Below are 27,883 nucleotides of genomic sequence, written 5' to 3'. Positions count from 1 at the left end.
TCCGTACAATACAATACAATACAATACAATACAATATAATACGATTATACTATAATATAGTATATTATATTTTATCACATATATTATGCATAGTGTTTTTTTTTGCTAGTGAAGAAGAACAAGAAGAAGAAGGAGAAAGTGAAAGAATAGGAACAAGATAAAGAAACCGAGATGAAAATGGGAGAAGCGTGTGAGAAAGTTGTAGTTCCTTTCAACATTTATATTTATTTTATTTTATTTTTACAAGCAACACAAGGTTTCCTTTTTTTGTGTCTGTGTGTGAGAGAGTACTTTGTTTAAAAGTGGCGTGATAGAAATTCACAAAGGTTGTACCATCCTTGGACAACGAGAGATGTCTTGTAACCATTTTGACTCGGCGCCTTAGGCACAACCGTTTAGTCTGATCACTCCAGCCACCCGATCTGTGGTGTAAGCGGGAAACCAGACGTCACTCAATGTTCAAGTCTGTGTGAGTCTGGCGCGTTCCTGCACCTTTTCTCTCTTGTCTAACAAATATGTCACAGCAAGTCAACCTCAACGATCTCGATTTCCAGTCTCTGCAGCAGGTCAAGAATCAGCTCGAGGAGGTATATTTTTTATGTCTTTTTTTATCAACAAATTATTGGGTTATATATAAATATATATCTACATGCATACTTATAAATCTATCATTTATCATCCTTTCATCTCAGGAATTGTCCCATCTTACACAGTCTTACTCGAAGCTCAAGGGTGCTCAATCCCGATTCACTGACTGTGCAGACAGTGTTAATGCCCTTCAGGGAGAGAGAAGAGAAGGTATATGTGTGCATGGGTGTTCTTTATTAAACTTATTGTTAATCTTGTTAATTTAATAGAAAAGACCATCTTGGTTCCATTGACATCATCTATATCCTTTTTTTTTCCGTTGTTCTTTTTTGATATTAAATAATATTTTAGATTTGAATACTCGCCTTGAATATTGATTTATATCCTTAACCTTGGTCGATCATTTTGGTGCCTTTACCTTTATGTACCTGGCAAGTTAAGTAACGTTGAAAAGGTTATTGTGGATGTCGGCACTGGCTACTACATTGAAAAGGTAAAGTAAATAAATAAATAAAAATAATGTGCCTGTGCCTGTGCCTGTTCGTGTGTGTGTGCGGATTTTTTTTTACAGGTGGAAGTTAGAAGCGTGTTAATGGCTCTAAACGAGATTTTGGATGAAATATTGATATATAAAATAGTCTGTCGGTGATGCATCCAAATTCTATACCGACAAAGTCAATTACGTGAAGCAGAATTTGGAAAAGTTGCAAGAGGCAGTAACGGGCAAGCAAAATAGCTTGAGGGGTGAGTTCCATAAAAGGCAATATGTTCATCTGTCCTACCATTTTGCTTACACACATTTGAAATACCTGGAATTCTTTCTTGTTCTTTTTTCTTTTTGGTTCACAAAGCCATTGTTAGTGTCATGCAAGAAAGAGCTCAGCAGCAACATCAGCAGCAGCAGCAACAGCAGCAGAAATAGAATACAAAATAGTATTTGTAAGAATAGAAGTATAGGAAGAAGAAGAAGTATCATCAGTCATACCAAAAGGAAAAACTATTATAAACTTCAATATTTATTATATAAAATTATATAAAGCTGTTTAAAGAAGATTACCATTTTATCCAATATAATTATTATTATTATTATATATTTTCTGAATTCAATACAAACAGGAGTGTAAATGAACGGACTTTTGATTCAAATTGCAAAAATGCTATAAGTTTTTAGATTTTTTTCTCTTATATATAAAACCATATACTTTTGTATACAAATATATATATATATATATTTCTGTACCCTTTTTTTTATTTTTTATTTTATTTTAATATTCATTCTTTTTTTTTCTGGCTTCATTTCTTGTCACTCCTTTAATTTATACCACCCCTTTACTTTCCTTTACTCTTTTTTGCTCTTAAGCAAATAAGCCTACTTCTTGTCTAAAATTGTCCAGAACTCTTTTGTGATGTTCGGACTAGGCAAAACAAAAGGAAAGCGCAAGCCAGAACTACCAATACCGCCGGCCTCTGCACGACATTCACCAAACCCACCCTCTCCAGGAAACCACACACCACCAAGCCCAACACATTATTCTACAAACCAATATGCCTCTATGAACTCGAGTACCTCTGAAGAATACTTCTCAGGTAACAACAGCCCATTTTTTTTATCTTTGGTTGAGAGGTGATCCAAATGAGATTAAACAGAGATGAGTTCATCTTATTCAGGCAATGGCGAAGGGTCTTCCATTCGCAGCTCACAATCCTCGACAAATTACTCCCTTCCAAGCAACGATGGTGAACATGGTCATCCGAGCAGTTCGTCAGAAACTGAAATACAAGAGTTATTCGAACGCATGCTCGTAAGATATTAATATTAATATATATATATATATATATATATATATTTGTACCTTTGTGTATTTTCTTATTATTACAATTATTACAATTATACAATTTTCTATTGATTCGATAATCTAATTTATTAAATATTAATAATCTAGGCTCGGCGTGGTATCAATGATTCCAATGCACGAAACGTTATGTTGGCTTTTCCGTTGGAGAAAAAGAGACTGATGGTAGCCCAAGACATCCAGGCTGAAGCAGGACCTACGCCAAATGCTTCTCTTTCTACTCGAAGAGGCGTCTCTGCAGATCGGCACAAGGAGCAAGAAAACAGCCCTGAATATTATGTCAAGAAATTATCTGAAATAGGTTCAAAGGGATACAGCAGTAAGGTGATCTCTCATTTGGCCGTTGGATTACGCACCATGCCATTAAGGTAATAATAATAATTATAATTATAATATATTTATTCATTTAATTTTAGTTGGGTACGACAATTCATCGAAATGAGCGGCCTCTTGATTATTACCGACACATTATCAGCCCTTAACCGATTGAAGCACAAGTAAGCAAGGTTTTGAATTATCAATAATGCATATTCTTCTGGATGTAGATGACCTGATCCACCTACCCACATATACACAACAAAAACATAATAATGATAATAACTGCAACTGCAACTGCAAATGCAACTGCAACTGTAATTGTAATTGTAATTGTAATTTTATAATTAACATTACAATTAAATAAAAAGGCGTGAAATTGAGGTCCAGACAGAGGGTGAAATCCTTAAATGCTTTAAAGCCCTACTCAATAATAGGGTGAGTACACAAATAACAAGTTGCCCACGTTGTTGTTCCTGGGTTAGTCTGGCTCACATTACACAATTAGATTGGTGCAAAAGAAGCAATCAAGAATCCGCAATGTATCCAAGAAATCGTCTATTGTATTGTCTCACCTGCTGTCAATACTCGTCGACTGGTCTGTGAAGTATTGGTTTTCTTGTGTTACTTTTCTGTCCCAGTCGGCCAAGAACTTGTATTGAGAGCAATGGACAATCTTAGAGATGCACGCAAAGGATACGGTCGATTCGATGCTTGGCTTAAAGACCTCTTGTACACCTTGGGAGGAAGAGGCCGTATGGGAAGTATGGTCGGGGCCAGCGAAGATTTCAAAAGGCTAGCTACCCACGGTGCTCCAGACAACCAACTCAGTGAATTTGCTGTAAGAACCATATTTCATTTCATTCCATCTGTAATTTAAGTTAATTTAATTTAATTTAATTTTAACAAGCTGTGTACAAAAGACACCAACAAAATGCTAACTGACACACATAACCTTAGTTGTACAATATGATCCTCGTTAACGCCATTGTTAATGTTGTCGAAGACCCAGAAATTAGAATACACCTTAGAAACCAAATGAACGTATCTGGATTGGAGAGAATTATGGATAGAATGTTAGATCTTTGCTGCGATCAGGTCGATAGACAGGTCCAGGAATTCAGAACATTGGCAGAAAACGATCATGACGAAATTATGGAACTGTACCACGAACGAGTATTACGCGACCTCAACGACCCACGCGACGTATTCGAATGTGTATTAGCAAGCGTGGAAGGCACTCGTGGCTACGACTTCTTTTTAAGTTCCCTTCAGCATCTACTTCTTATCCATGAAGAAGGGAATCTCAAGGCACGCTACTTCCAAATCATCGATAATCTCATTACCCAAGTCGTATTAGATCACAAAGGCCTCGTCGATGATTTCTCGTCTTCCTATGGCACCTCTGTGCGTCATCTTGTCGACAAGTTTGCTGATCAGGATCAACTTCAGGCCACAATAGAAGAAATCCGGCAATTGCAGACAATGTACGACGAGCTTCAGGTAGAGCACAATGCAGCTCAACAGCAATTAATAGAACGTGGTGATGGACTAGCAATTACTCAGCTAAAAGAGAAAACGACCTCCCTCGAAGATCTACTACGTATGTCACGCCACACAATATCAACTTTACAAGGAAAATTACGAGACCTTCAACGAGACTACGAAAAAAATCTTGAGGCGATGGAAAAGCAACTTGATACATTCTACAAGGCTGTAAATGATACAAAGGGAGAAGAAGGCGATTCAGATGACGGAGAAGTAGTGATCAAAAAGCAAGACCTCGCTAAAGCCTTTGGACGCATCAAGGCCCAGGAGAGTCTAGAAGGAAGAGGAAAGGATTTTGATGGAAAAGATGAACCAATAAAATCATCCGATGTGATTGCAAAAGAGACAGAGAAGTACCGCTCACTTGCTATGGGCTTGTCAGAAGAGTTCAAGAACCAGCTCGCGATGCAATTTGGCTCAAGTAGTGGCCTTGGAGATTTTGTGACTCCAGGAACCATGCCACTCATGGGATCTGCCACTCGAAGAAATAATACCCGGCGTCGACAAGCTCACATCAATACCGACTCCAGCTCCAACTCCATCCACAGTCTTTCTGATTCAAACTCTCTCACATCTCCATCAATCAAGAACATCGTCTCTGATGAGTTTCTTGCCACTCTCAGCAGCAAGGTCGGTCCTTCTGCCGAAATTGGCCCTGGCCCTGGTACTGGTACTGGTACTATAACACGACCTCGTCCCAGAGGCTCCCAGTCCTCAGAAATTTCCTTTAGAGATTCACAAGCATCTTCAATCATGTCTCGCACTCACAGTCTATCACGGTCAAGCAGTCTTTCTCGCTCAAGTAGCCTTTCCCGCACGCATCACATATCTCATTCAAATAGTATATCACGTACACAATCCATGTCTAGAACAAATAGCATATCGGAGCCCGACAGTTCTCCTGTAATTTCCCCTGACATTTCATCAACTCCACCACCTCCCCCTCCACCTCCACCACCACCACCACCACCGCAGCCCCTTACATCATTTAGCTTATCTTCATCTACTGTTCATTCTGCTCCTGGATCTCCTTCACCAACACCAACACCTCCTCCTCCACCGCCGCCACCGCCTTCTCTGACTAATGCAACATCATCTACTACGCCTCCCCCTCCCCCTCCTCCCGGCTCCCTTAGACCTCCTCCTCCAACCATGCAGGCACCACGCAAGATCATGAACCATCTCCCAAGCGTCAAAACGCGTGCACTTCAATGGCAAAAAATTAACTCAAACCACATAAAGTCCACTGTGTGGGGATCTGGTGTTGATGAAGAACAACTCGAGCGCCTATTAGAATCTGAGGGTGTCTTTAATCTGATGGAAGAACTTTTTGCCCAGAAAGTAACAGTAACACAGAAGAAGCTCGTCAAAGAAAAGAAGCAGGAGATCTGCATTCTAGATTCACGCAAGGCTTATAATATCAGTGAGTATATTTGCTGTTATTGTTTTTATAGTATTGCTATTGTATAATCTATATAAAGGTGGATCGACAAGAATGTTATTAAACTACTGCTTTATATATTTATGTGTATTTAGATATTGCTGTCTTGGCTAAATCCAAACACATCACTTTTACTGATTTCAAAAAGAGGATCGTGGCTGTTGATGAAAAGTTCTGTACAGAAACCTTGCTGCGTAATTTGCAAGCCAATGTACCCACCCCTGAAGAGATGGGCAAGCTTTCTGTGTTTATGAAGACAGCCTCTGAAGAGGATATCCAATGTCTATCAAAACCAGACGCCTTTTGTGCAGAGGTAAGAAAAAGTTTGATAATTGTTTTTAAGAGAAAAAAAAACAGATGGTAAAATAATTGGTATTGAATCGTTTGATAATAACCATTATATTGTATTTCTTTTTATGTTTATCAGATTATGACCATCGACCGCTTTAAGGAGCGTATTGACCACATGCTCTTCAAAGTAACCTTCCACGAACGTATTACACAGCTTGGAAAGGTACAATACATTTTTCTTCTTCTTGTTTTCAGGGAAAGAAAGAAGACCATATACATATACGCATATATTCAATTTATTTTTTGTTAAAACAATTTATTTGATTTATTTTAGAACATGACCAATGTAATGGACGCTTCTACTTCTGTCAAAGGCTCTAGTTCATTTAGAGAATTTTTGAACGTAAGTTTAAAGTTGGCTGTATAGAACCAATTACTAATGTGTTAATATTCATCTTAGTTGATCTTAATTATCGGAAACTTTTTGAACAGTTCCAGTTTTCAAGGTGGAGCTTTTGGTATCCGTATCTCAAGTATTAATAAGGTGAAGTTTAATTCCAGCAAGCCGAGAAAGATAAAGGGGACTCTTGTAAGATGTATTAAACTTTATCGTTTCCTTTTTATTTTCTGTATACAGCTGGTGGATACAAAGGCATCTAGTAATGATAGTACCTTACTCCACTTCCTTATCAAGATGATCGAGTCAAAGTTTCCTCACATTAGTGAAAGTCTCTTGGAAGATCTTAAGCTCTGCGGTGAAGCATGTAGAGGTAAATGATAATGGGAAGAAATAGAGAGAGACAGAGAGATGCCCAAAAAAGAAAAAGAAAAAACGGCAAATATTAATTACCGGAATAATTCTCTCTATTTTCGCTTAGTCACTATTCAGGATTTAATCAAGGACTACAATGAGTTACGAGTTGGTCTTCGAGGTCTTATTCATGAACTTGATCGCCACTATGATGTTGACTCTGAATTTGAGGATGGAGATCGTTTTGCTTTTGAAATGACCAGATTCCGTGATGGGGCAGTAGAGAAGTTTGATCAACTTGAAGTCCGGTACACTTCTATGGATATTGCGTACAAAGATGTTGTGTCCTACTTTGGAGAAGACCCTAGTGACATGAAACCAGATGAATTTTTTGGTATCTTTAAGACTTTCACATCCAGTTGGGAGGTAATTAAACGCACACATATATATAATCTGTAAAAAAGAATTCAATGGTGTGTTGAATTGGTCTATTGACTTTATTTGGTATTTATAGAGAGCCAAGAGTGATATAGAGGGCCAGAGAAAGAGACAGGAACAACTTGAAAAAGCGCAATCATACGAAGAGCAACGAAAAGCACGGAATAAGAAAAACCACTCAAACGCTGATCTGAATGATGGTGAGTAAAATAGATAAGATAACAAGAAATCACTTACTGACAAGCTTTTCTTGTATAAATTATTATATTCATTCTTATCTGTAGCAGGCTCATCAGAAAATCAGGAAGATAAGGATATTATGGACAACCTCCTTGAACGTCTTCGTTCTGGAGAGATGGCTAGTACGGCTGCAAAGAGACGTAGCAGGCGCATGTCTACCCGGGAGCGGAGGCGGACAAGAAGTGAGTCTGTGGCCATGAAGGCTGAGGACATGTTAAAGCATATCCAAAATGAGGAAGATGTACCTCCCCTGCCACTCCCTCGAAGCAGTGGCTCAAAAAGACTCGCCAGCTCAGACCGAATGCGGCGGCTAGCATCTTTAGTAGAAGAGAAGGATATTGAAGGAAAGATTTCTTGAAGGACCTATTTTTTTTTTGTTTTGTCTGTTTTTTTTTCAGGCCCTTTTGTATAAAGTTATATAAACAGAAAATATTGTACGACGCTCTTGTGAGCCAATCCCAACAAACCACAAAGAAATATATTTGTTGTTCCGATCCGCATAACAGCCGATCCTGTCTTTATTGGAAAGCAAGGAGTCCAAGACGTAAGCAATAGTGAGCAGGACTGTTCATTCTACAAGTTGGGCTTATATTTTATCTACTGCTCATTCCCTTGGCATCTCAACAGAACATCCCAATCACCGTTCTTCTGTCTTTTTTGCTCTGATGGCATCCCCACACAAAGACAAATTATCGCCGGGATGGGTTGACCAGAACAAAAATGAACTGAATGCCTCTCATCAGTCAAGTCCCTTTGGAAATCCTGCCCAGACAAATGCTTCCACAAAGAATAATAGCCCAGTCGCGTCTCAGGAAGAAAACAACTCTCCTCATCATGAGATAGTTGGTGATGCCAGTGCATTGTTCGGAGGAACCTCTAATGCAACTGATCCATTTTTTTCATCCATTACACCTGCCGAAGATTCTTCCTCTTTTTTTGATAATGTTAGTGCACCTGCACCAGAAAAAGCCTTTGACTACACACACCAGGCGCAAGCTCATGATACTCAATATGATTATCAGTCACAGAAAACTTATAATCACACCACCGAAGCTAATACAACCGGACAATACTACAACCCTACACAGCAAGCATACGACCCTTCGCAACAGCAATATGATCCATCACAACAAACATATAATCAGTCACAACAAGCCTATAACCATTCCCATCAGGCTTACGACCCTTCACAGCAGGCTTATGACCCTTCGCAACAAGCTTACGACCCTTCGCAACAAGCTTACAACCCTTCGCAACAAGCTTACGACCCTTCGCAACAGGCTTATGACCCTTCGCAACAGGCATACGATCCTTCGCAACAGGCATACGATCCTTCGCAACAGGCATATGACCCTTCGCAACAAGCATACGATGCATCGCAACAATGGATTGCATTTGATCCTAATCAGCATTATTACTATGATGAACAAGGCCAGCTTCACTTTTATGACCCCAACACAAATCTGGATGTAGATTATCAATACCCGGGCACAACTGAAGAGTACCAATTTGACCCTCAGTATGCACAGTATTACGACCAAAATGCTTATGCTGCGAATGACCAAGTTGCAGTAGATCAGCCAGCAGCTACATCGGTGGCGCATTCGGATGCACAGCCCCAGTCGGATTCTTTAGCAACCCACCCAAATACTAAACCATTGCATGGCACAGACTCATATCTTCATGATACACAAGACTACGCTCAATTTGAACCATCAGCCACAGTCACTAATAAGTCAATGCCATCTTTTGAGGCTGAGCACTCTCACCCTCCTATATCTACAGGGGTGTCATTCGATAAAGGAGAAACAGCTGGATCATGGAAGGATAATTCTGTTTTCAGTCCTGGCGAACATGAAGCAACTGTTCCCACTATAACTCAAACTACAGTTACAGGTGCCGCAGAAGTACCCGTAATGGAAGAGGATGAGGACGAATTAAAGGGTGGGTTACCAATGAAGAAGACCGAGAGTGAACAGATGAATGTGTTCCAAAACGAACTCGGGGCTAGCGATGGGTATACATCAGTTAAGCAATATGATAATCAAGCAAAGGACCGATCCAAGTCCCCTTCTATTCATAAAGACTTCCAGGAAAATACCGGTAAGGATCAACTGCCTGCAAATTCTTCAGAACAAATGACATTTACTGGCTTGTTGTCAAAAGACTTGTTAAATATGCGTGAAACTGTCGAGTGGGGAAACACACAAGAATCCTCTGACAAAGATGCTCCTACACGTTATCAGCATCAGAAAGAGGGATTTTTCTACGGTGATCAAGTGTATAAGCCCGAGGAACATAGTGTCACTCTCCACAAGAACGATGCAGAGGATCAGACACGATGGGACGAACAAGGAGAGTCAGTAAACTTTAATCAATACGATCATTCCTATGGATCTTCAGAACCGGTTGTATCCAGAAATGTATCTGAAAATAATGATAAATCAATATTGGAAACCGATACCACAAAAGAGGTTGATGTATTTGCACATTACGGTAACAATCAGACAAAAGAAAAGTTGCCCGAGAAGGATGTTGAAAATGATTTAGATGATCTTGTTTTGGGTGAAAGTGATCCCACCAAAGGTGTTCAAGAACATACCACAGACTACTCCAATAATATGTACAACAATTCTTACGAGCCTCATACTCAACAAGACTATTCTGTGGCTTATAGTCCTTATGATCATACATCAACTATCTCTGGTGATGCCGAGAACACTCCATCTTATCAAAATTCTTATGAACCCCAGACTTACCAAGATAACTCTACAGAATATGACGCCCGCGATATTACACGCACATCTGGTACTACCAAGAAAGAATCATCTAATGAGGCACATACCAAACAAGACTACTCTGGGCAGTATGACTCGCTTAATACAACTTCTGCGAACCATGAAAACTCATATGAGCCTTATGGCGAGCAGAACTATTCTGCACAGTATGATGGTTATAATCCAAGTACAGAAGATGCAGAGAATTATGATCAAAATGGATCGTATGAACCTCAAAATAACCAAGATTACTCTGCACAGTATGATCCTAATACTAATACTACTGAACAAGAGCCGTCTTATGGATACCAATCTCACCAAGATCATTCTACACAGTACGACAGCAAAAACTCTAGTTCGACAGAAAAGCAATCATCGTATGAGTCACAAACTCACCAAGACCATTCTAGACAATATGGAGCTTACAATGCTGCTCCAACTGATAGAGTTGTACCTTATGGGACAAGCAGCCCATATGAACCTCCCACAACCCAAGATTTATCAACAAACTACAATGAGTCCGATAAAAATCAGTCCCAGCTAAACATAACCCAACACGAAAAAACAAGCTACGAGTTTTCACCTCATAGTAAAGCAGAACCTTCGATTCCTGCTATTCACAGAGGTAGCTTCCCGGGTACCACTCAAGGATATCCTGTACCGTTTGAAGGTTATAACCATAGTCCTATGGAGCGCTCTTCAACTGTCCCTCCCCCTCCTATCTCGAGAATGCTTACACCTCGACCGGATATTCCCCAGCCCTGTCCACACCCTGCATGCGAAGGTGAAAATAAAGCTCGAGCCAAGTTCTGCTGTGAATGTGGTCGTCCCTTGGCTGGAATCTCTCGATCCACTACACCTGCTGCTCACTCTACACAAAGCTTCCTTTCTTATACTCCAATAAATGCCGATCTTCGCTCATATGCTCCAACTGCTATGGAATCCTCTCCTCCTGAAGCTCAACGTTACACCCCTAACCATCTTCACCCAAACACACAGGATAATCAGGAAACCGCTGTACGTGCTTTTATCCCCGAGCATCACTCGCCGTACGAAAATGCATATACTGAGGTCTCTGCGGTGGATAATGGTTATGGAGAAGAACTTGTTCAGCAAACACAGGAATTACCTCCAGATCCACTCAAGAGATCCGGTGGATGTCCTCTAATTTCATTTGGATTTGGCGGAAAAATGTGTGTCATGTTCCCACATACAGTTCAACGCTTCACTACTGCTGGATATGACACAAGCGCACCAATTATCAAGAAAATGCCAAGTGCTATCAAGATTTTTAATTTAAGGGATGCGGTTGGTGGTGATCAGGACTCGACTGTCAAGAGCATGTCGAGCTTTGTTGGGCCAGTTTTGTTCGATGCCAAATTGAGTGCCAAAGCAAAGAAGAAGGAGGTACTGGCTTACATGGATAAGCGACTAGCAGATTATGATGCTCTCTTGAGTGATGCCTCAAATAATGGACATGCACTAGATGATATTGAGAACAAGACACTTTTGTGGAAACTGGTCAAGGTTTTAATTGAACAGGAAGGCTCTCTTGGAGACAATGATAAGATGGACGCAGCTGTGCGTGGACTTTTATGGCCTGTAACAGCAACAACAGCTGAGGAGGATAATGCCAACTTCAGTGTTCCAGCTTATGGACAGGCAAATCCGGCTCTTACTGAAGGAGAAGATGCAGACTACTCTGAAGTTGTGCTAAATAAGCTCCAAAAGTTCCTTGAGAATGGTGATCGTGAGGGAGCTGTCGACTACGCAGTACAAGAGGATATGTGGGCCCATGCTTTGGTAATTAGCAGTTGCGTAAACAAGGAATTATGGAAAAAGGTGACAAGCGAATTCATTGAGCGGGAACTCTGTGCAACTGTGGAGAGTAAGCAAACACGCGTCTATCATAATGTCATGGGTGATAAACAGGCTTTGAGAGTACTGTATGCTCTGTTTGCTGGTTCAGGTGCCGGATCAAGTAAGTAAAGTAAAATATTTAAAGAAATAATTGGTAGCTTCTTTTATGGACTTACAGAATACTAACGTTTTCTTCTATTACTACTATTACCTAGTATCTGAGTTTGTTAAAACGTCTGATAAGCATGTTACATCGCACTATGGAGCTACCCCTACAACGCCTTCCCCTGTGAGCGTAGATCAGTTGAGACAATGGCGCGAAACACTGCTGCTTATTCTTGCTAACAGAACACCAAGAGATGTGGAAGCAATCACTGCTTTGGGAGACATATTGAAAGCTCAAGGATGGATTGAAGCTGCACACTTTTGGTAAGTTTATAATGAGAAAGCAATATAGTACCAAAACTCGTATATCTAGTGCCATATATGTATATGTACTGAAGGTTGTTTTTCTGTTTCTTTCTTAAAACTTGACTTGTTTATTTAGTTATGTGGTATCACCTCAGTCCTCTTTGCATTCTGGAATCGATGCCCCTCATGTTCGTTTTACGATTTTGGGTGCTGATGGTAGCAATATCTCCAAGGATCTGGACAGTATCCATCTTAGCGAGTTATATGAGTATGCTCTATCCACCAAACAGGCAACTATTTCTTCATTACCATTCTTGCAAGCATACAAGCTTGTTTATGCATGGCAACTGGCAGACTACGGGTTCACTTCTCTGGCACAGCGTTACTGTGAGGCTATTGCTGGAGCGATTAAGGCGAACACAAAGAGAACACCATGGATGCATAGACAGTTTGTGGAAAGACTTGAAGAATTTGCCGAGATTTGCGAGATTTCCAGTGGAAACTCCCTTTCGTAAGTTTGAGCACAAATATGTTTGGGATACAAGTGAATGGGTATTACAGTATTTAAAAGGTCTCCTGATTTTACTTTATTCTCTATAGAGGGGATGCCGGCTCTTGGCTAAAGACAAAACTAGCAAAGAATTCACTAGACTCCTTATGGGGCTCTCTTGAAGGAAGATTTAACAAATTCGTGAGCGGTGATGATGCACCAGCTGCTGAACCTGTTGGTAGAAAATCGACTGAAATTATGGCTGACGGTTTGCCAGCTCGTAGTGTATCAGCCTTTGACTTTAGAAATGGTGGCCGTACAAGTGTGGGGCCTGAGCACATGAGACGTTCGGCCACGCCAACCACTACTGTGACAGCAGAAGGAGTTGCACTTGAAAGACAGATGACCTCTTCTCCGTATTCTAGAGCTCAATCTAGCTTTGAGGTATCTCGTAATGCTACCCAAAGTCCAGCTATTGGTGGCCAAGACAAGCTTAATCAAGGCTACGGCGGTTACGGCGGTTACGGCGGTTACGGAACTCCCGGCTATAGCTATGGTCAAGAGCCAGTACGCCCTCCCACGGCTACATACTCCCCATTCCAGCAAGGGAGTGCACCACCACAAGCGCCTGGTCAAGCTCAAAATGAATATGGATACAGCCCTCAAACAGCTCCATATGGAAATAATCAATCTGGCGGTTGGTGGGGTGCTGACCCGGGCGCAGAACAACCTGTAGAGTCAAATATTCAACAGCCTGATTACCAACAACAACAACAACAACAACAACAACAACAACAAGCACCTTCTATTAATACTACTTCTAGCTACCAGCCTAGTAACTATGCACCTTCTAGCACTCCTGCTACATCTACATGGGCTGGTGGAGATGATGATGATCTTGGCTTTGGTAACTCTAGTCTTAAGAAGGATAAACCTGCTCCCAGTGGGACTTCTGATGGACCTAATAATGAGTCAACACAAAACGAACCTGAAAAAGAGGAGAAACCTCAAGAAACGAAGCAAGAAAAACATGGTAAGGAATATTGATTTTATGAATAAATATGTCTCTAACATATAAGCAAATATTTATAGGATGGGGAATCTTTTCTCTTTTCTCTCGCTCCTCTGCGCCTGCTGCTAAGGAAGATAAGAAGGCCATCAAGGCAAATCTTGGCGAGCAAAATAACTTCTACTATGATGAAAAAGAAAAACGATGGGTCAACAAATTGGTAAGCAAGCAAGTTCTATATAAATATTATATACAATCAATTTGGTAAATTAAGTGTTTTTTTTTATGTTCACTAATAGGCTGAAAATAACACACCTGCGCCAGCCGCATTGCCACCACCACCAAAGTCTTCTTCTGTAAATCCAACTCGTGTATCTTCTCCCGCAGGTCCCCCACCTCCATCACAAAATGGCAGAGCAAGTCTTGCTCCTCCTCCTCCTAGCGGACCAACACGTATGAGCTCAGCTCCTGTACCAGGATCCGGACCTCCTCTTGGAGGATCATCTGGAATATCTTCACCAGACTTTGGTACCCCACCACCGCTTGCAGGAAAGAGGGCAATGACAACCGGCGGAAGAAAGCCTATGCGGTCACGATATGTAGACGTGTTTAATCAGCCACCTTCTAGTTAAAAAAAATTAACAAACTGGAAACATATATCACTAAAACAGAGTGTGAGAGTAGATCTAATTAATCCTAATGACTTATTTTTATGAATATGATAATAAAAGCATCCTTCTTAAATATTTACAGATATTCAGTCTAGTGCCTACAAGAAGACTAGTTTTTTCTTCTGATAATATTTATTAATTAGCTTCATATCTGATATTTTAATTAATATCAGAAAATTAATTTGAGAAAGAAAAGGTCTTATTACTATAATTCAAAAAGTGCTCTTTAATAAGATCTTGATCAAGACCATGGGATTGAAAGGGTAAATAACCAAGTATCAGATATTTTATAAAGTCCTTGTGAGAATCGAACTCACCCTCTTTTCTAATCAAGATCAGAAAAAAGGCACCAGTCATGTCAACCAAAGTTAACTAGACAAGGACCTAAATATATGTATATATATATAAGAATCCCGAAGGTATTGAAGGTGTTCCGAAGAACAAATTCAAAGACAAGGGCTTAATCTTCAGTGATAAATGATTACAGGATCATTTTACACCTTCGACACCCCGTCGATTTCATATAGTCTGTATGCGATTTTTTCCTTCCCAGTATTAACATTACATGTGACCCGATCAATCAAGACCAAGGTCAGCTAGTATAGTACTAGGCCCAAGAGCCAGGGTGTACAATTTGTACGCGGGAAGTATATTTTAGCATTGTCTAAAACCCAGAGATGCGACTTAAAGACGTTCGGTCACATTCTGACAAGCGTGACTTTGTAGCACTGGCCAAATCGACCGACTACAACGTTGCAGAGGCTTGAAGATAAGAAAAATACTTGCGTACTTTACTTCTTGGTTCGTACAATACTGGTACCATCAGTAAAAAGAAAATGACCTGACATCACGACGGTCTACTGCCGAACTCTGGTCCCACCTTTATGGTAAGGTTTGGTCCACCCCAGACATAAGTCTCTCGCACGGGCTGAGTGGCTTGAAAAAGAATGTCACAACAGCATACTCCATAGCTTTTGCTGCTGCGCTCACCAAACTTGTCTGTTCTTCTTTCTTCGCCTAACCTCAGATCTAGAATAGATGCCAAAGTTGCGGAAGAGCACTCCACGGCCTCACACGCAAGGGATGAGAAGGCTTCGATGGAAGGTTTCGGGCTAGTTCGTCTGCGGTGAACAGCGTTACTCCCAAGCCATGTCCACCCGCTGCCGATGCAGGGGGTTGGCCAAATGGGTGGTGGTATTTCATTGGCGCCTCTAGAAAGAAGCTCCCACCTAAAGACGCGCCCGAAGGCTCCCGTCTGTGACTACACCCCACTTGGCCGCGTCTATGTTTGACTTTGATATGTGGAGACTGGAGCCGAATCAGACAAGTTTGGTTTTTCTTTACTGAACGCTGAGAGGCCCATACCCTCTAGTTGGTTTGGTTGAGACCAGTTTTGGTGTAAACACCTCCGCTTCTGTCTCCAAGAGGCTTACATCAATCTCCTCCATTAGACCGAAATCTAACAGAAAAGACTGAATATGGTAATTGTATACCATGTGTAGGTGCATGCGCTTTTAGAATGTACATAACATAAAATGAATAAAGAAAATAAGTATAAGAAATAAAGCATGGGAAGAAATGTAACATTAATGTACTTACCATCTCTACGACCACAGAGCGTGTACGCATCACACTACGAATCAAGAATTCATACACTACTATTATGAATAATAGCAGAAAAAAACAGCCTCAAGATAAATCTTATGGGTTTCTTAAACAGTATAAACCTTGTAAAAAGAAGAAGAAGAAAGAAAAATGAAAAAAAGAGTTAATGTAAAGTCAATGTTTTGGTAAAGCATTAAGTAATGCATAATGAGTAATGGTGCTGATTGAGTAAATTGGTTTTTTTATAACAAAAAAAAACGCGTTTTACACGTAAAGATGTGTATAAAGAAGTGGTACTTACTTGATTGTTCCTAAGAATGGTGCATAGAGGAACAAGAGAAAAAACTAGACAGCAAGTTCCTCAGTACATATTTATCTCTTTCTCTCTCTATCTCTCTCCCTATAAAAAAATAAGGGGTCATTGGCGTTATTTGTTTTCAAAATAATACTATATCTATATTTAGTTAAGACTAAATTCCTACACATAGAAATTCCTTGACTTTCATATATCAAAGAGTTTTTATATTAAAGACCTCTTGATATTATCACATTACAGTCTATGTTAATAGTAAATATTTTCTATGATATAGTTAGTTAAAGACATACAGCTACCAAGCTGCTCTAAAGAGCTTTTGTAGCTTATGATAAGTTATATATATGATAAATGTATAATGTATATTATTTTTTATTAGAAGCTATATATTTAATTAACCACTGAATCTATTGCATGATTTCCTTTAATTATATAGCTGGAAACCTGGTTTTTTCTGTGTATATAGCTATTATTATTTATCAAATATGCCGAATACAGGAATATGTGCAACTCTGTTTAAACAGAATCTATGATTATATTATTAGGGCATAAGAGTTTTTTCTATAGCAATACAAAAGAATGGGAGTGTCTTTAGAATAGTATTTTGGTCAAATACTATATTTTCGTTCTTTTACTTTCTATATTGATGCAATCTAGCAACATAATCAAAGTTTCTGTCCATATAAAAGTAATTAATTCATAAATCATCATAAGCATATATCTTGTAACTTATAAAAGGTGCTTTATATTAACTTTTAGTATAGTCCTTAGTAACAGACTTGGTGTATTTATGAAGTAATACTACTAGTATTTCTAGAAATGCATAATAGTTGGGAGAACAAAAAAAAAGAATCTTTTTAAATTAAAAATTGTATAAATAGTATGATTCTGACTATATAAGTAATTACATTAATACATTCTGTCGCTTTACATCATAAGGGCATCTACAGAGGTAGCTGTGTAAATTTAGATTGATTTTAGACATTCATTAACTATCTTTTTACACATACTGCCGGGAATGTCCTAGATTGAGGCTTTATCTTTGAATATCTTGGTTTACATTCTACTTTCTTTACTACTATATTTTTTGTAAATATATGTTGAACTATGTATTAAGTACGGCTACATGATATGCTTTATTATATAAATCTCTACTTCAAATATTAATAATAATTGTGCATATTATAAACAGTAGTTGAATATAGTAGTATTATAAGAAAATGTTAGTTTAATTGTTTGTTACATGCACCATATAGTTTTTATAGCTTTTAAAATGTACTTCTTTAATTACAGGTATATAATTGTATCAATCTTTTTATTACCTATATATCCTATCTGAATTAATGAATACATTTGCACAGACCGACAGGTTTGTGAATGGCGATCATATTCTTGTGTAGTACAGCGGACTTGATCGTAGTATGAAGCACAGACACTAACTTGGCAGTACAAGAAACTCAATTTTTTATGATCTAAATGTTTGGACTTTGACTCGAGACACAATCAAAAGAGACGCCGCGCTATATATTACATTTTCTTTAAATAAAAGTGCTTCATTAATTAAATGCACCATAATTTTCTTTTAAATATATTGTCTTACAATTGAGACTTCAGTAATAGATTAATGTTAATATTAATATGAATACTGATACTAACACTAATTTGTTACGTTCCACTTCGTTTTTTTTTTAAAAAAAAAACATGGGTTTTTTCTTCTTTCTTGTTTTCCACGCGTTGTTCAATTTTCTTATAGTTATCTGGAGGGTCTAATAATCTTAATATATTCAATTTGACTGGACTATTGAACAAATACAACAACAATAAAAAAAAAGACTATTTTTTTTAGGATTTTTTTTCTTTTAGCTTGTTACTTTTATATTACTGTTAAATCAAAATGCGTCAAAATCCTGTGTTCATGCTAGAGGTGACATATTAAAGGTTGAGTCCTCTAGATTAGTAACAGTAAAAATTACAAGTATAATAATAATATATGGTGCTTTATGAACATTACAAAAGCCAAGTCTAAATCCAATAATGACTTTGGACATGTAAACGTGGGATATAATACGCCGTTTTGTATGAGTAACCGCGGTGATACGGATTATCCCCTAACCATATATGACATTTCTCATCTTTTTGCAGCACAGCAGAATTTGGAGTAAGATCACGTAATAGAGATCGAATCAGTCTTGTGCGCGTATGTAATTATGACTATATATATACAAGTATTTGGTGGTAGGTAAGAATATAGCGAAAGGGTATTCTTATTATGGTATCAATATTGAATGCGTAAACACTGTTAAAGACAAGCACATTGTCGTGGTTTCTTGTCAAATAGTTGGATATAAATTATATATATTACCAGTTCTTATTAAAGAAGTTTCGTTTAATGTGAAGGGGAGTACAAGTCTAGGCTCCAAAAAAATCTTAAATATATAGGATTGTTGTTGTTTTTGTGTTCTTTATGATAGCACTCGCTAATAAGGAGGTATAAAAGATCTCCTTGATTAGAATGACATCTCTAGGGTGGATCTTATTCCAACATTGTATAAGTTTTCTTTAGGGATCTGAAACCAAGGGAGATGATGTGATTGATGTCTCCTTTGAATTCGCAGTGGAAATGACAAAGGAAAAAGGGTGAGGGGTTGATATACAAATTCAGAGAATGGCGGTTGCGCCATATTCTCATCTACCTTATCTACATGTGTTGCCGGATCTAAGCCTTTTGTATGCGAGAGACTATTCTTACTCTACAACTCATTAATCTAAAGATCAATACTGGGCTTAGGTTTGAACTTCTTGACGGCTCTATCTGCCGCTCTAAATTGAAGTTGAGGACCATACAAGGTAAAGACACCCGGACAACATTCCATTTCCATCGTAAACACAGAGCTAATCTTTGGTATTTCTGTCATACATGTATACAAAAATAGATCAGAACAATAGGCTCACGTCTTTGCCAGACTCAAAACTTCACTTACGTTGCAATTTGTTGTTTTTGGAAATAATCTTGAATACACTAAGAGTCTCTTGAACCACTATTCCCTCTATGCCCACATAGGATGGATTCTTACTTTTGATGACTATACGATTAAATCAGTACCAGATCCAAAGCAAAAAAAAATAAAAGAAAATATTATCTCTTTATTCAAGCAATCAATCTTTACCTTTGAATATCGCACCGTGAAAGTCTGCTTTGAGCAATTTCTGTGCAAATTGAGAAGGATTTGCTCCCTGCGAATAGACTTCTGCCATATACCCTTGCCAGAGTTTATTCAATTGAACGAAAATATCATATTTGTGGGCTTCAGCTGGAATATCATAGACCTTGAAAGCTCTTCTTTCGCGAGCATTCAATCGACGGCTCTTCTCGTGGGGTTTTCTCATTTTTTTCTTTTTGAGGGATTTTGCTTCCCCGAGCGATTCCGGAGAAGGATCTATACGCACTGGCTTCAGGTTTTGGATAACTTTTTCTTCAGAGGTAGTTTCATAGACAAGGTCTCGTACTACACTCTTGACGGCAGCCTTTGAAAAGAGATATATAATGGTATATATATATGTTTATGCATTTGTATAAATATACAATATTTATTAATGTGAAGATAATGTGATGATTAGGCAATTACCTCATCTTTAATGGGGTCTTTCTGTGTGCTATGCAGAGACTGATAGAGATTCTCGGCTGTGGTTACAAGAACGTGATTTTAATATACATATTTGACATGGAATCATAGATTCTTACGCTTTTCCATGATCTATTGATTAGGGTTATAAAATGAGTTGAGTTTGGAGGGATAACAAGTACACAAGCCACGCTTATTACAACTATAGCTGAGATATAAAAAAAATGTTAAAGAAGAACCTAGGGTGACACTGAAAATGCCCCACATTGAAGAAGAAGCAATAAAAGAATATAATAAGATCTAATAAAGAAATAAAAGCGCTATTTTGCACAAGAGTACACGAATGTGCTCCCACAAACAATAGTCAGCGCCAAATGTTATGTGTGTATGGCCGTAGAATGATAATGGGTTTGATAGATTTGTATAATCTAATGATTGTTCGTACGATAAAACTGCTGATCTGTCTTGTAGCTTAACCCGGCTTGCTCCTTTGAGCCAGGGACATCCCTAATTCTGTTATTTTCTTATGTCCACTTCTCCTCTCTACCCCCCCCCCCCCCCCCCCCCCCCTTACCTCTTTCTTCCAATACCCCTACCTCTCTTTACCTTTTTATCTATATTCTCTCTTACTCTGGATCATTAATTCAGTCACTGTGGGTATTTTGAGTAAAAGTTTCTGCAAGTCTATTGGTTCTTGTCCCTTTTTTCTACCTCTCCTTTTCTACCTCTTTCTCACTCACCTGGTTTTTTATTCTATCCTATTTTTCCTTATTTGGATATTGATTGATAGTAAAACAAAAAGGCTGTATTCTAGAGACAAAAGAAAATATGAGATTTTATTATAATAAACGCATCTTTACAAATTACTTACGTACAAGTGTGTCAACATGCACTTTGTCATGGCTTACATCTCTTTCTCGATCCTTCTGATATATTTTTGGCTCCTCTGTTACCTAAAGTCTTCCATATGTACATATAAATATATAGAGTATGTGCCAAAAATACGACGAATCTCCGCGCCAGTTGTGCCATATAGTTTGAAGCACTATTTTTCCTTTTTATTTTCCTATATTTTATCGGTCTTGTTTTTTTTGTCCCTTTTACTCTTTATGGGATTGTCCTCTCTTTTTCCTATTTCCTTGTCTTATTATTTCTTTACAGTGTATATATAATCTATATATATATATATAGATTAAGTATATATATATATATCTTTAAAAGTGTATATATTAGTTTATCTATATATATAAATATTCTCTATATATACACAACCTTTAAAGAGGTCAAGGAAACCAACAACATCAACAAAGAAAGAAGAAAACTCTCCTCAAGAAGGCGAAGAAGTCGAAGAGGAAAATTAAAAAAATAAATAAAAAAGACTAAAGGAAAAAAAATCAACAGTCGTCCCTATTTCACATCCTTCCGGTGGTTCTTTTACAACGCAACCCCTCCCTCCCCCCTCTCTCACCTCTTGGACAACACAATGTCAACAGCAACGATGCAAATGCAGTCCATCTCGGGCATAATTACCCAAGTGCGACTGACACAGGGTGAAGTGCCTCCTCCCCTTGTCGGCGCATCAGTCACAGTGGTCAATGATCAAGTTTTTGTCTTTGCAGGAAGACTCGTTTCATCTCGAAAGATGACCAATCACCTCTACATCCTCGACCTCAACACTCTTCTGTGGAGCCGTCATTTCCCTGCACCAGACTCAGACTCACCACCCCAGGCACGCTACTTTCACTCAGCCAGTGTATATGGAAATTCGCTCGTCTTCTTTGGTGGTATGGGCCACTCGCTCGAAACGGAACAAATCGCAGTTCTCAACGATGTTTCTCTTTTTGACCTAAGTACAATGAGCTGGAAGAAACCTCCTCTCCAATCTTCAACCCACGCACCGAGCGCACGATATGCTCACCTTTCCTCGGTTACGGATGATCGTCTAGTCATCGTCGGCGGTCAGGATATAAGCAACAAATATATTAGTGAAATCAATGTTCTCAGTCTGAAACGCTGGGAATGGGTTCAAGCCAAAACATTTGACAAATCCATTGGCGCATATCGATCGGTAGCCATTACAACTCCTACAGGAACTCGGCTACCTGTGCTTTTACGTGAACCGATGTCAGATAACGAAGATCACCCGCAATCTCAACAAGACAAGGATCAGCCTGTCGTGGACTACAACCATCGAGCATCTCTAGTACGTCAATACGGTCAATCACTTCAGAGTACCCGTGAGCCAAGTCCTATTTATCTATATTCAAATCACAGCTTTTCGGATGTCCGTAGAGAACTCCAATTGATCTTCTTACCCAATGCAACAGCCTCTAATATCGAAGACTGCTCTAGTTTTATGTCTGGAACAATGATGCCTCCTGGGCTACGATTTCCTACCGGTCACACTCTTGGCCATCATCTTATATTGGCAGGAACTTACCTCTCGCCACAGTCACAAGCATATACCATATGGTCTCTCAATCTAGGCACATTAACTTGGGCACGCATCGAGACCGGAGCCATGTTTTCGACTGGATCATGGCACCGTGGTGTATTACATGAGAACACAAACCGGTTTTTGGTCTTTGGTAACCGCACCCGAAGCTTCCTCGAAGATTATACACATCGTCAGATGAATTTTGATCATCTTGCCACAGTTGATCTCGAAGCATTTGGGGTGTATCGTCTGCCACGGACCACTTGTTCGTCTCTCGCCCAAGAAATGGGGTTATCGTTACTCAATGAGCCTGCCGTGGCCGATTTCCATATCATCACCCGAGAACAACAAACCATACCAGTCAACTCAGCCGTATTGGCCCAACGATGGCCTTACTTTGCTGACCTTATTCAGGTGTCTACTGAAGGGCTGGATGTGGTCGATCTTCCCGAGACTTCTGGGACAAAGAGTCGAGGTATGGCATTTCCGTACCCGTATGCCGTGGTCATTGCCCTCTTACAGTTCATCTACACGGATAATCTCTTGACTGCTCAACAGTACCAGCCTCACATTCTATCGCAGCTACTGCTATTATCGGATATGTACAATCTACCCCGTCTCCGCGAATTATCTACCCATGCCCTGCACCAAATGCTCAATATGTCTACTGCCCCACTGATATTCGAAACTGCTGCATTATCCCACCAGACAAGTCTTCAGATCCGAGCGCTCAAGATGATGATTGCTGCCAAGAAGATGATTCAGCAACAGCAACAATCGCACTCAGAAAGCCATTCACGTATCCGCACACACTCTCACTCTTCGCCCTTGTTTTCTGATTTCCCACTTTCACCAACCACGCCAACACATCGACCATCTTCAACTTCTCTACCGTCTCCAGCACTTTCACCCACACAACCTGCATTCGACTCAGCCTATGCCTCTAGAGCTCATTCTATTAGTCAAAAGTCTTCATCACATCAAGTCGCGCGTGCATCTGTCATGCCGTTTAACCTTGGTATAACACATTCTAATACCCCCGTTGTTTATGAGCAGGATTCTCCTCCGCGCTCAGCAGGATCATCTTACAACATTCCAAGTCCTCAACACTCACCTACTGTCCATGGACCATCGTCTACTGCGGTTATTCAAAATAATCATATTGGAAATGGTATTGGTGCGGCTGCTTCACCTACGATTGGACCAAGTGCAAGTATCAGTACAAGCCTCAATGCAAGTGTCAGTACTGGGACTTCTCGAGCCACTCGTTCAGCTACAGCACCTGCCAATACTACGAATACCACAAAATCCAAGAAAAAGGAATCTAGGATACGTCCCTTTCTTGGTGCATTCTCCAATAAGCTCTCCATGTTTCAATAAGCCACTACTTACCTATCTCTCTATCACTCACGCACTCCCTCACTCACGCTTTCCCTCACTCGCTCACGCACTTACAACTCACAGCTCACAACTCACAGCTCACAACTCACAACTCACAACTCTTCCACGCGCACACAAAAAAATCAGAAAGAGCCTTCATGCCTACGTTCTGCTCTTTGGATTGTCTTGTTTATTATCGTATTATTAATATTAGTCTTTTTTCCTTTATTCTTCTTCTTTTCCTTATATTATTACTATTACTATTACTATTACTATTACTATTACTATTACTATTACTATTACTATTACTATTATTATTACTATTACTATTACTATTACTATTACTATTATCTATATATATATATACAAGTGTACTCATAACTTATATGTACGTGTGTGTGTGTGTGTGTGTGTGTGTGTGTGTGTGTGTGTGTTTTTTTTTTTTTCACACCATATCCATTCATTACCTCTTCCTCATACTTGTTCTTGTTTCTTTTGGTCTTGTTTGTCGGTGATTGAATAAAATAAGAAAATTGGCCAACGTAGGCCAGCACATCTCAACTGGACTTGTTCTCTTTTTTTTTTCTTTTTTTGGTTCCCTTGTCGCCATGGACATTGCCTTTTTGCCCATTGGAAAGCACACTGTTGAACTAGGACGCTCATTTCAATCTAATAATAATAATACTCGAAACGATTTATATGCACTCCATTGTAAGTGATTGGAGATTGTAAATTATGTATATGTATATGTATATGTATATGTATATATATGTATATATATATATATATAAGTGTGTATATATCATTATATCATTATATATCTATATATAAATACATGTTGGGTTCTCTGACGTCCATCACCTTTGTTAAGTTACCACCAAACCAGAATCCGGGCTATTGTCTCGACCGCTGACCATTCAACAAGAGAGCAATGATCTTTACCAACTACAATTTAAATCACGAGGGGTAAGATGCATAACTACAAGCAATAGACGATTGTGCTCATGTAATTTAATAAGCTTCAAGGAAATAATAATAATGCACCTTTTGAGTATGAGGGTGTTCCAGAGCCTAACTCTGATCCAAACGAAACAGAAGTACTATTGATATATGATGAAAAATCACAAGTAAGATATAAACAATTTTTCTTTCTCTGTGATAAGTCTCAAGTAAAGAGTATATATATATATATGTGTGTGTGTGTGTGTGTGTGTGTGCTTATGTAAAAGTGGATAGATGTTTACTGAATTTTAATCAAAATGTTAACAATTGTGTATTATGAGCTAATGATCTTCTTCTTCTTTTCTCTCTCTTGTAAATTTCAACTGACATTAATTCTACAATAGACTTTTATATTAGAAGAATCACCGGTTCGACTCACTTTGAAAAAGTCTCGCAAACGTAAGATCAGTAACAAACAGCCTCGTAAGGTTGTTACTGAAATTGTTCAGCCGGGTGGGGGAGTGCGAAAGATTGACGAAAGGCCAGGAGAGGAGATTGTAGATGACTTTGCTTTCGATATTCTCAAAGATATGGAAGAGGTTCTTGGTGAAGACGATGATGATGAAGAGGATGATAAAGGAGAGGATGGAGAAATATCAGGTGCTAATAAGCAACAACAACAGCAACAGCAACAGCAACAACAACAGCAACAACGACGACGACAATCAATTGTTTCACCTATTATATCTACTATGGAAGTTGACGAAGACGATGATGACGACGACGATGATGATGTTATCTTTGAAGAATTCGTTTCGCCTGTCGAACCCTTAACAGTAGCTAAAAAATCTCCCAAAATCACAATGCCCCCTCCGTCATCTACTCCTCCAAATAATGGTAATACTGCATCGGCTCAGTCGGCTCAATCGGCAGAAGCAAAGCGCCGAAAATACACCATGGCCTCTGTACCTATTCGTCACCCCGGGATAAGAGATCCTCCGCCACAACCTTCTCTTAATTCTGCACAACAATCAACAACACAATCATCAACACAGCCATCCCAACCGTCACTACAACTCCCACCTACTGGTTTATCCGTGTCTCAAAACCAACAACATCCGCAATATGCTGGCAAGAAGCTCACACCGGCTGTTACACCAGCTGGACCTTCTCTGTTCAACGGTCGTGGCAGAAGTCCGAAGAAATCTAATAGTGGTGCTGCTTCTTCATCTGGGTCGGATGAATCTTCCTCGTCGGGATCATCCGATTCAGGATCTTCTTCAGAAAGTGGATCCGATGTTGATAGTGGGAGCTCGAGTGGTAGCTCGAGTGAGGATGATGACGACGACGACGATGATGATGATGATATCGATGCACTTGCAGAGAACATCTCTCGTAGTCTTGCCAAAGAAGGTCCTTCTGCACCTTCTTCTCCCCGGCACAATTACACCGGCACACATTCTTCTGATCATTCTATTCAAACCAACTCTATCCCTACATCTACTGCTGCTGCTACTACTACTACTAATTCTGCTACTACTACATCTACATCTACTACATCTAACACATCTACTACTATTACAAACTATAAACCTTTGCATAATCCACCTTACCAAAGCCCTCTTTCTTCCCGTCCGAATAGTACACCTGTTCCCAGTCGGGGAGGAAAACCAATGTCTCTGCGGGCTCTATTTAGTAAGTCGAATATCAAGAATTAAACAGGCAATTCAGATGTAAGACTAATATATTTTTAGAAGAAGAGGCAGAAGAAGATGGCGTGTCAGGTTCAAGTAGTGAGAATGAATAAAAAAAATAAAAAAAAAACATGCATACATACATATATATATATGCCTTTTTTTTTTCTCCCCTTGAATAGAACATTTTTATAAATATTTGGATATTTTGCGACTTTTTTTTGGCTTGGAAAAAAAATATGTGATTTTATATATATTTTTTTTCTTAAAAAAAATGAAAATAAAATTAATTTGTTGCTTACAAGATAACCTTGATCTTTGTGAATTTTCGTTTAAGACATTTTTAAATAGCAAATCATTATTTTCTTTTTCTTTTTTTTCTTCTTTTTTTTTGGGGGGTGGGGAGAAGAAGCTTATTGGCCTTATTTTATATATATATATATATCTTCTTTCTTTCAAAGTCTCCCCAGTTGGTGGTGTTGAATGAGTTGAATGGGTTGAATGGGTTGGAGATAATTTATTTAATTTTTTGTATGTGATACAAATAAGCACAAGCAAATACTTGGTTTATTGGTAAGCGATTAAGATTTAGTATTTGCTTGGAAATTGGTTGAATAAGCTTGGTTGTACAAGAAAATACAGAAAAAAAATGGAAGAAAGAAAGGAAGAAAGGAAGAATTAATTGTACCAAAGAGGTATTTTGATTGTATTCTATACTCCATTTAGCGAGACTTTATTTTGTCTTTTTTTGATTTGATTTTATTTTATTTTATGTTATTTTATGTTATTTTATGTTATTTATTTTAGTTTGTAAGCTTACTTGCGTTCCTGAAGATCCCTGTTGATCCTTATTTTTATTCTTTTTTTTATATGCTTGGTGTAGGTCGATCTATTTTAACCTATAAATATATATGAGTATAGAATATAGAAAGCAAGTCAGAGTGCTTCTTTACATATATAATAATATAATATAATATGAAAGGAGTATGTACAGTACATGCTTGATTACACACAATGCCTGTATATCAATATATCAATCTCTCTCTCTCTGTGTGTGTGTACATATATTGTATTATACACCATATTTTGGGTTGACTAGTTTAGGAGGCGACCCTTTATTTCTTTTGGGTTTTCTTGCTTTATTTTTATTTTTATTTTCTTAAGAATACACGTGAATAGGCTTTATCTTACAAAACTATTTTACTT

General features: G+C 38.8%; 7 protein-coding genes across 7 annotated transcripts; 5 read left to right on the top strand and 2 right to left on the bottom strand.

Moving 5' to 3' along the window:
• The first annotated feature begins 510 nt into the window (after positions 1 to 510).
• On the top strand, positions 511 to 1,633 carry PHYBLDRAFT_132146 (hypothetical protein). Its single transcript, XM_018429471.1, has 6 exons — positions 511 to 587; positions 693 to 798; positions 858 to 889; positions 1,007 to 1,081; positions 1,227 to 1,332; positions 1,440 to 1,633. The coding sequence occupies exons 1-6, from the start codon at positions 516 to 518 to the stop codon at positions 1,508 to 1,510; spliced, it is 462 nt and encodes a 153-aa protein (XP_018294123.1). The 5' UTR covers positions 511 to 515; the 3' UTR covers positions 1,511 to 1,633.
• A 970-nt stretch (positions 1,634 to 2,603) lies between these two features.
• PHYBLDRAFT_110012 (hypothetical protein) lies at positions 2,604 to 4,472 on the top strand (the record flags this gene model as incomplete). The annotated part of the gene is made up of 5 exons (XM_018428147.1): positions 2,604 to 2,809; positions 2,858 to 2,938; positions 3,128 to 3,194; positions 3,265 to 3,597; positions 3,717 to 4,472. Coding segments are annotated over 5 exons (1,443 nt in total), but the record flags the coding sequence as incomplete, so codon positions are not given.
• Positions 4,473 to 8,130: 3,658 nt separating this feature from the next.
• Positions 8,131 to 14,767, top strand: PHYBLDRAFT_75955 (hypothetical protein; the record flags this gene model as incomplete). Its single annotated transcript, XM_018443108.1, has 8 exons — positions 8,131 to 9,492; positions 9,712 to 11,349; positions 11,566 to 12,223; positions 12,318 to 12,531; positions 12,650 to 13,024; positions 13,114 to 14,036; positions 14,096 to 14,232; positions 14,312 to 14,767. The coding sequence occupies 8 exons, from the start codon at positions 8,131 to 8,133 to the stop codon at positions 14,642 to 14,644; spliced, it is 5,640 nt and encodes a 1,879-aa protein (XP_018294121.1). The 3' UTR covers positions 14,645 to 14,767.
• Positions 14,768 to 15,530: 763 nt separating this feature from the next.
• PHYBLDRAFT_59611 (hypothetical protein) lies at positions 15,531 to 17,283 on the bottom strand (the record flags this gene model as incomplete). The annotated part of the gene is made up of 5 exons (XM_018440531.1): positions 15,531 to 15,912; positions 16,049 to 16,194; positions 16,283 to 16,338; positions 16,895 to 16,926; positions 17,237 to 17,283. 5 exons carry the CDS (start codon positions 17,281 to 17,283, stop codon positions 15,531 to 15,533), a joined length of 663 nt encoding a protein of 220 aa, XP_018294120.1.
• A 2,083-nt stretch (positions 17,284 to 19,366) lies between these two features.
• On the bottom strand, positions 19,367 to 20,039 carry PHYBLDRAFT_110014 (hypothetical protein; the record flags this gene model as incomplete). The annotated part of the gene is made up of 3 exons (XM_018428148.1): positions 19,367 to 19,509; positions 19,583 to 19,684; positions 19,769 to 20,039. Coding segments are annotated over 3 exons (516 nt in total), but the record flags the coding sequence as incomplete, so codon positions are not given.
• A 1,683-nt stretch (positions 20,040 to 21,722) lies between these two features.
• On the top strand, positions 21,723 to 23,408 carry PHYBLDRAFT_109978 (hypothetical protein; the record flags this gene model as incomplete). The annotated part of the gene is made up of 1 exon (XM_018428146.1): positions 21,723 to 23,408. A coding segment is annotated over one exon (1,686 nt), but the record flags the coding sequence as incomplete, so codon positions are not given.
• A 1,241-nt stretch (positions 23,409 to 24,649) lies between these two features.
• PHYBLDRAFT_59608 (hypothetical protein) lies at positions 24,650 to 26,790 on the top strand (the record flags this gene model as incomplete). Its single annotated transcript, XM_018440529.1, has 5 exons — positions 24,650 to 24,752; positions 24,913 to 25,007; positions 25,061 to 25,168; positions 25,388 to 26,678; positions 26,738 to 26,790. 5 exons carry the CDS (start codon positions 24,650 to 24,652, stop codon positions 26,788 to 26,790), a joined length of 1,650 nt encoding a protein of 549 aa, XP_018294117.1.
• Between the last annotated feature and the right edge of the window lie 1,093 nt (positions 26,791 to 27,883).

The sequence above is a fragment of the Phycomyces blakesleeanus genome (genome assembly GCF_001638985.1).
Source record: "Phycomyces blakesleeanus NRRL 1555(-) unplaced genomic scaffold PHYBLscaffold_6, whole genome shotgun sequence".
Classification (NCBI taxonomy): domain Eukaryota; kingdom Fungi; phylum Mucoromycota; class Mucoromycetes; order Mucorales; family Phycomycetaceae; genus Phycomyces; species Phycomyces blakesleeanus.
This window is presented reverse-complemented; position numbering and strand designations above follow the sequence as displayed.

What these genes read in the sequence shown, in the direction of transcription:
- PHYBLDRAFT_132146 (XM_018429471.1), top strand. Translation starts at nt 516, where the DNA reads ATGTCACAGCAAGTCAACCTCAACGATCTCGATTTCCAGTCTCTGCAG. An exon ending in CTGGCTACTACATTGAAAAG is followed by an intron (nt 1,082 to 1,226) that starts GTAAAGTAAATA and finishes TATATAAAATAG; the next exon opens with TCTGTCGGTGATGCATCCAA. An exon ending in CAAGCAAAATAGCTTGAGGG is followed by an intron (nt 1,333 to 1,439) that starts GTGAGTTCCATA and finishes TGGTTCACAAAG; the next exon opens with CCATTGTTAGTGTCATGCAA.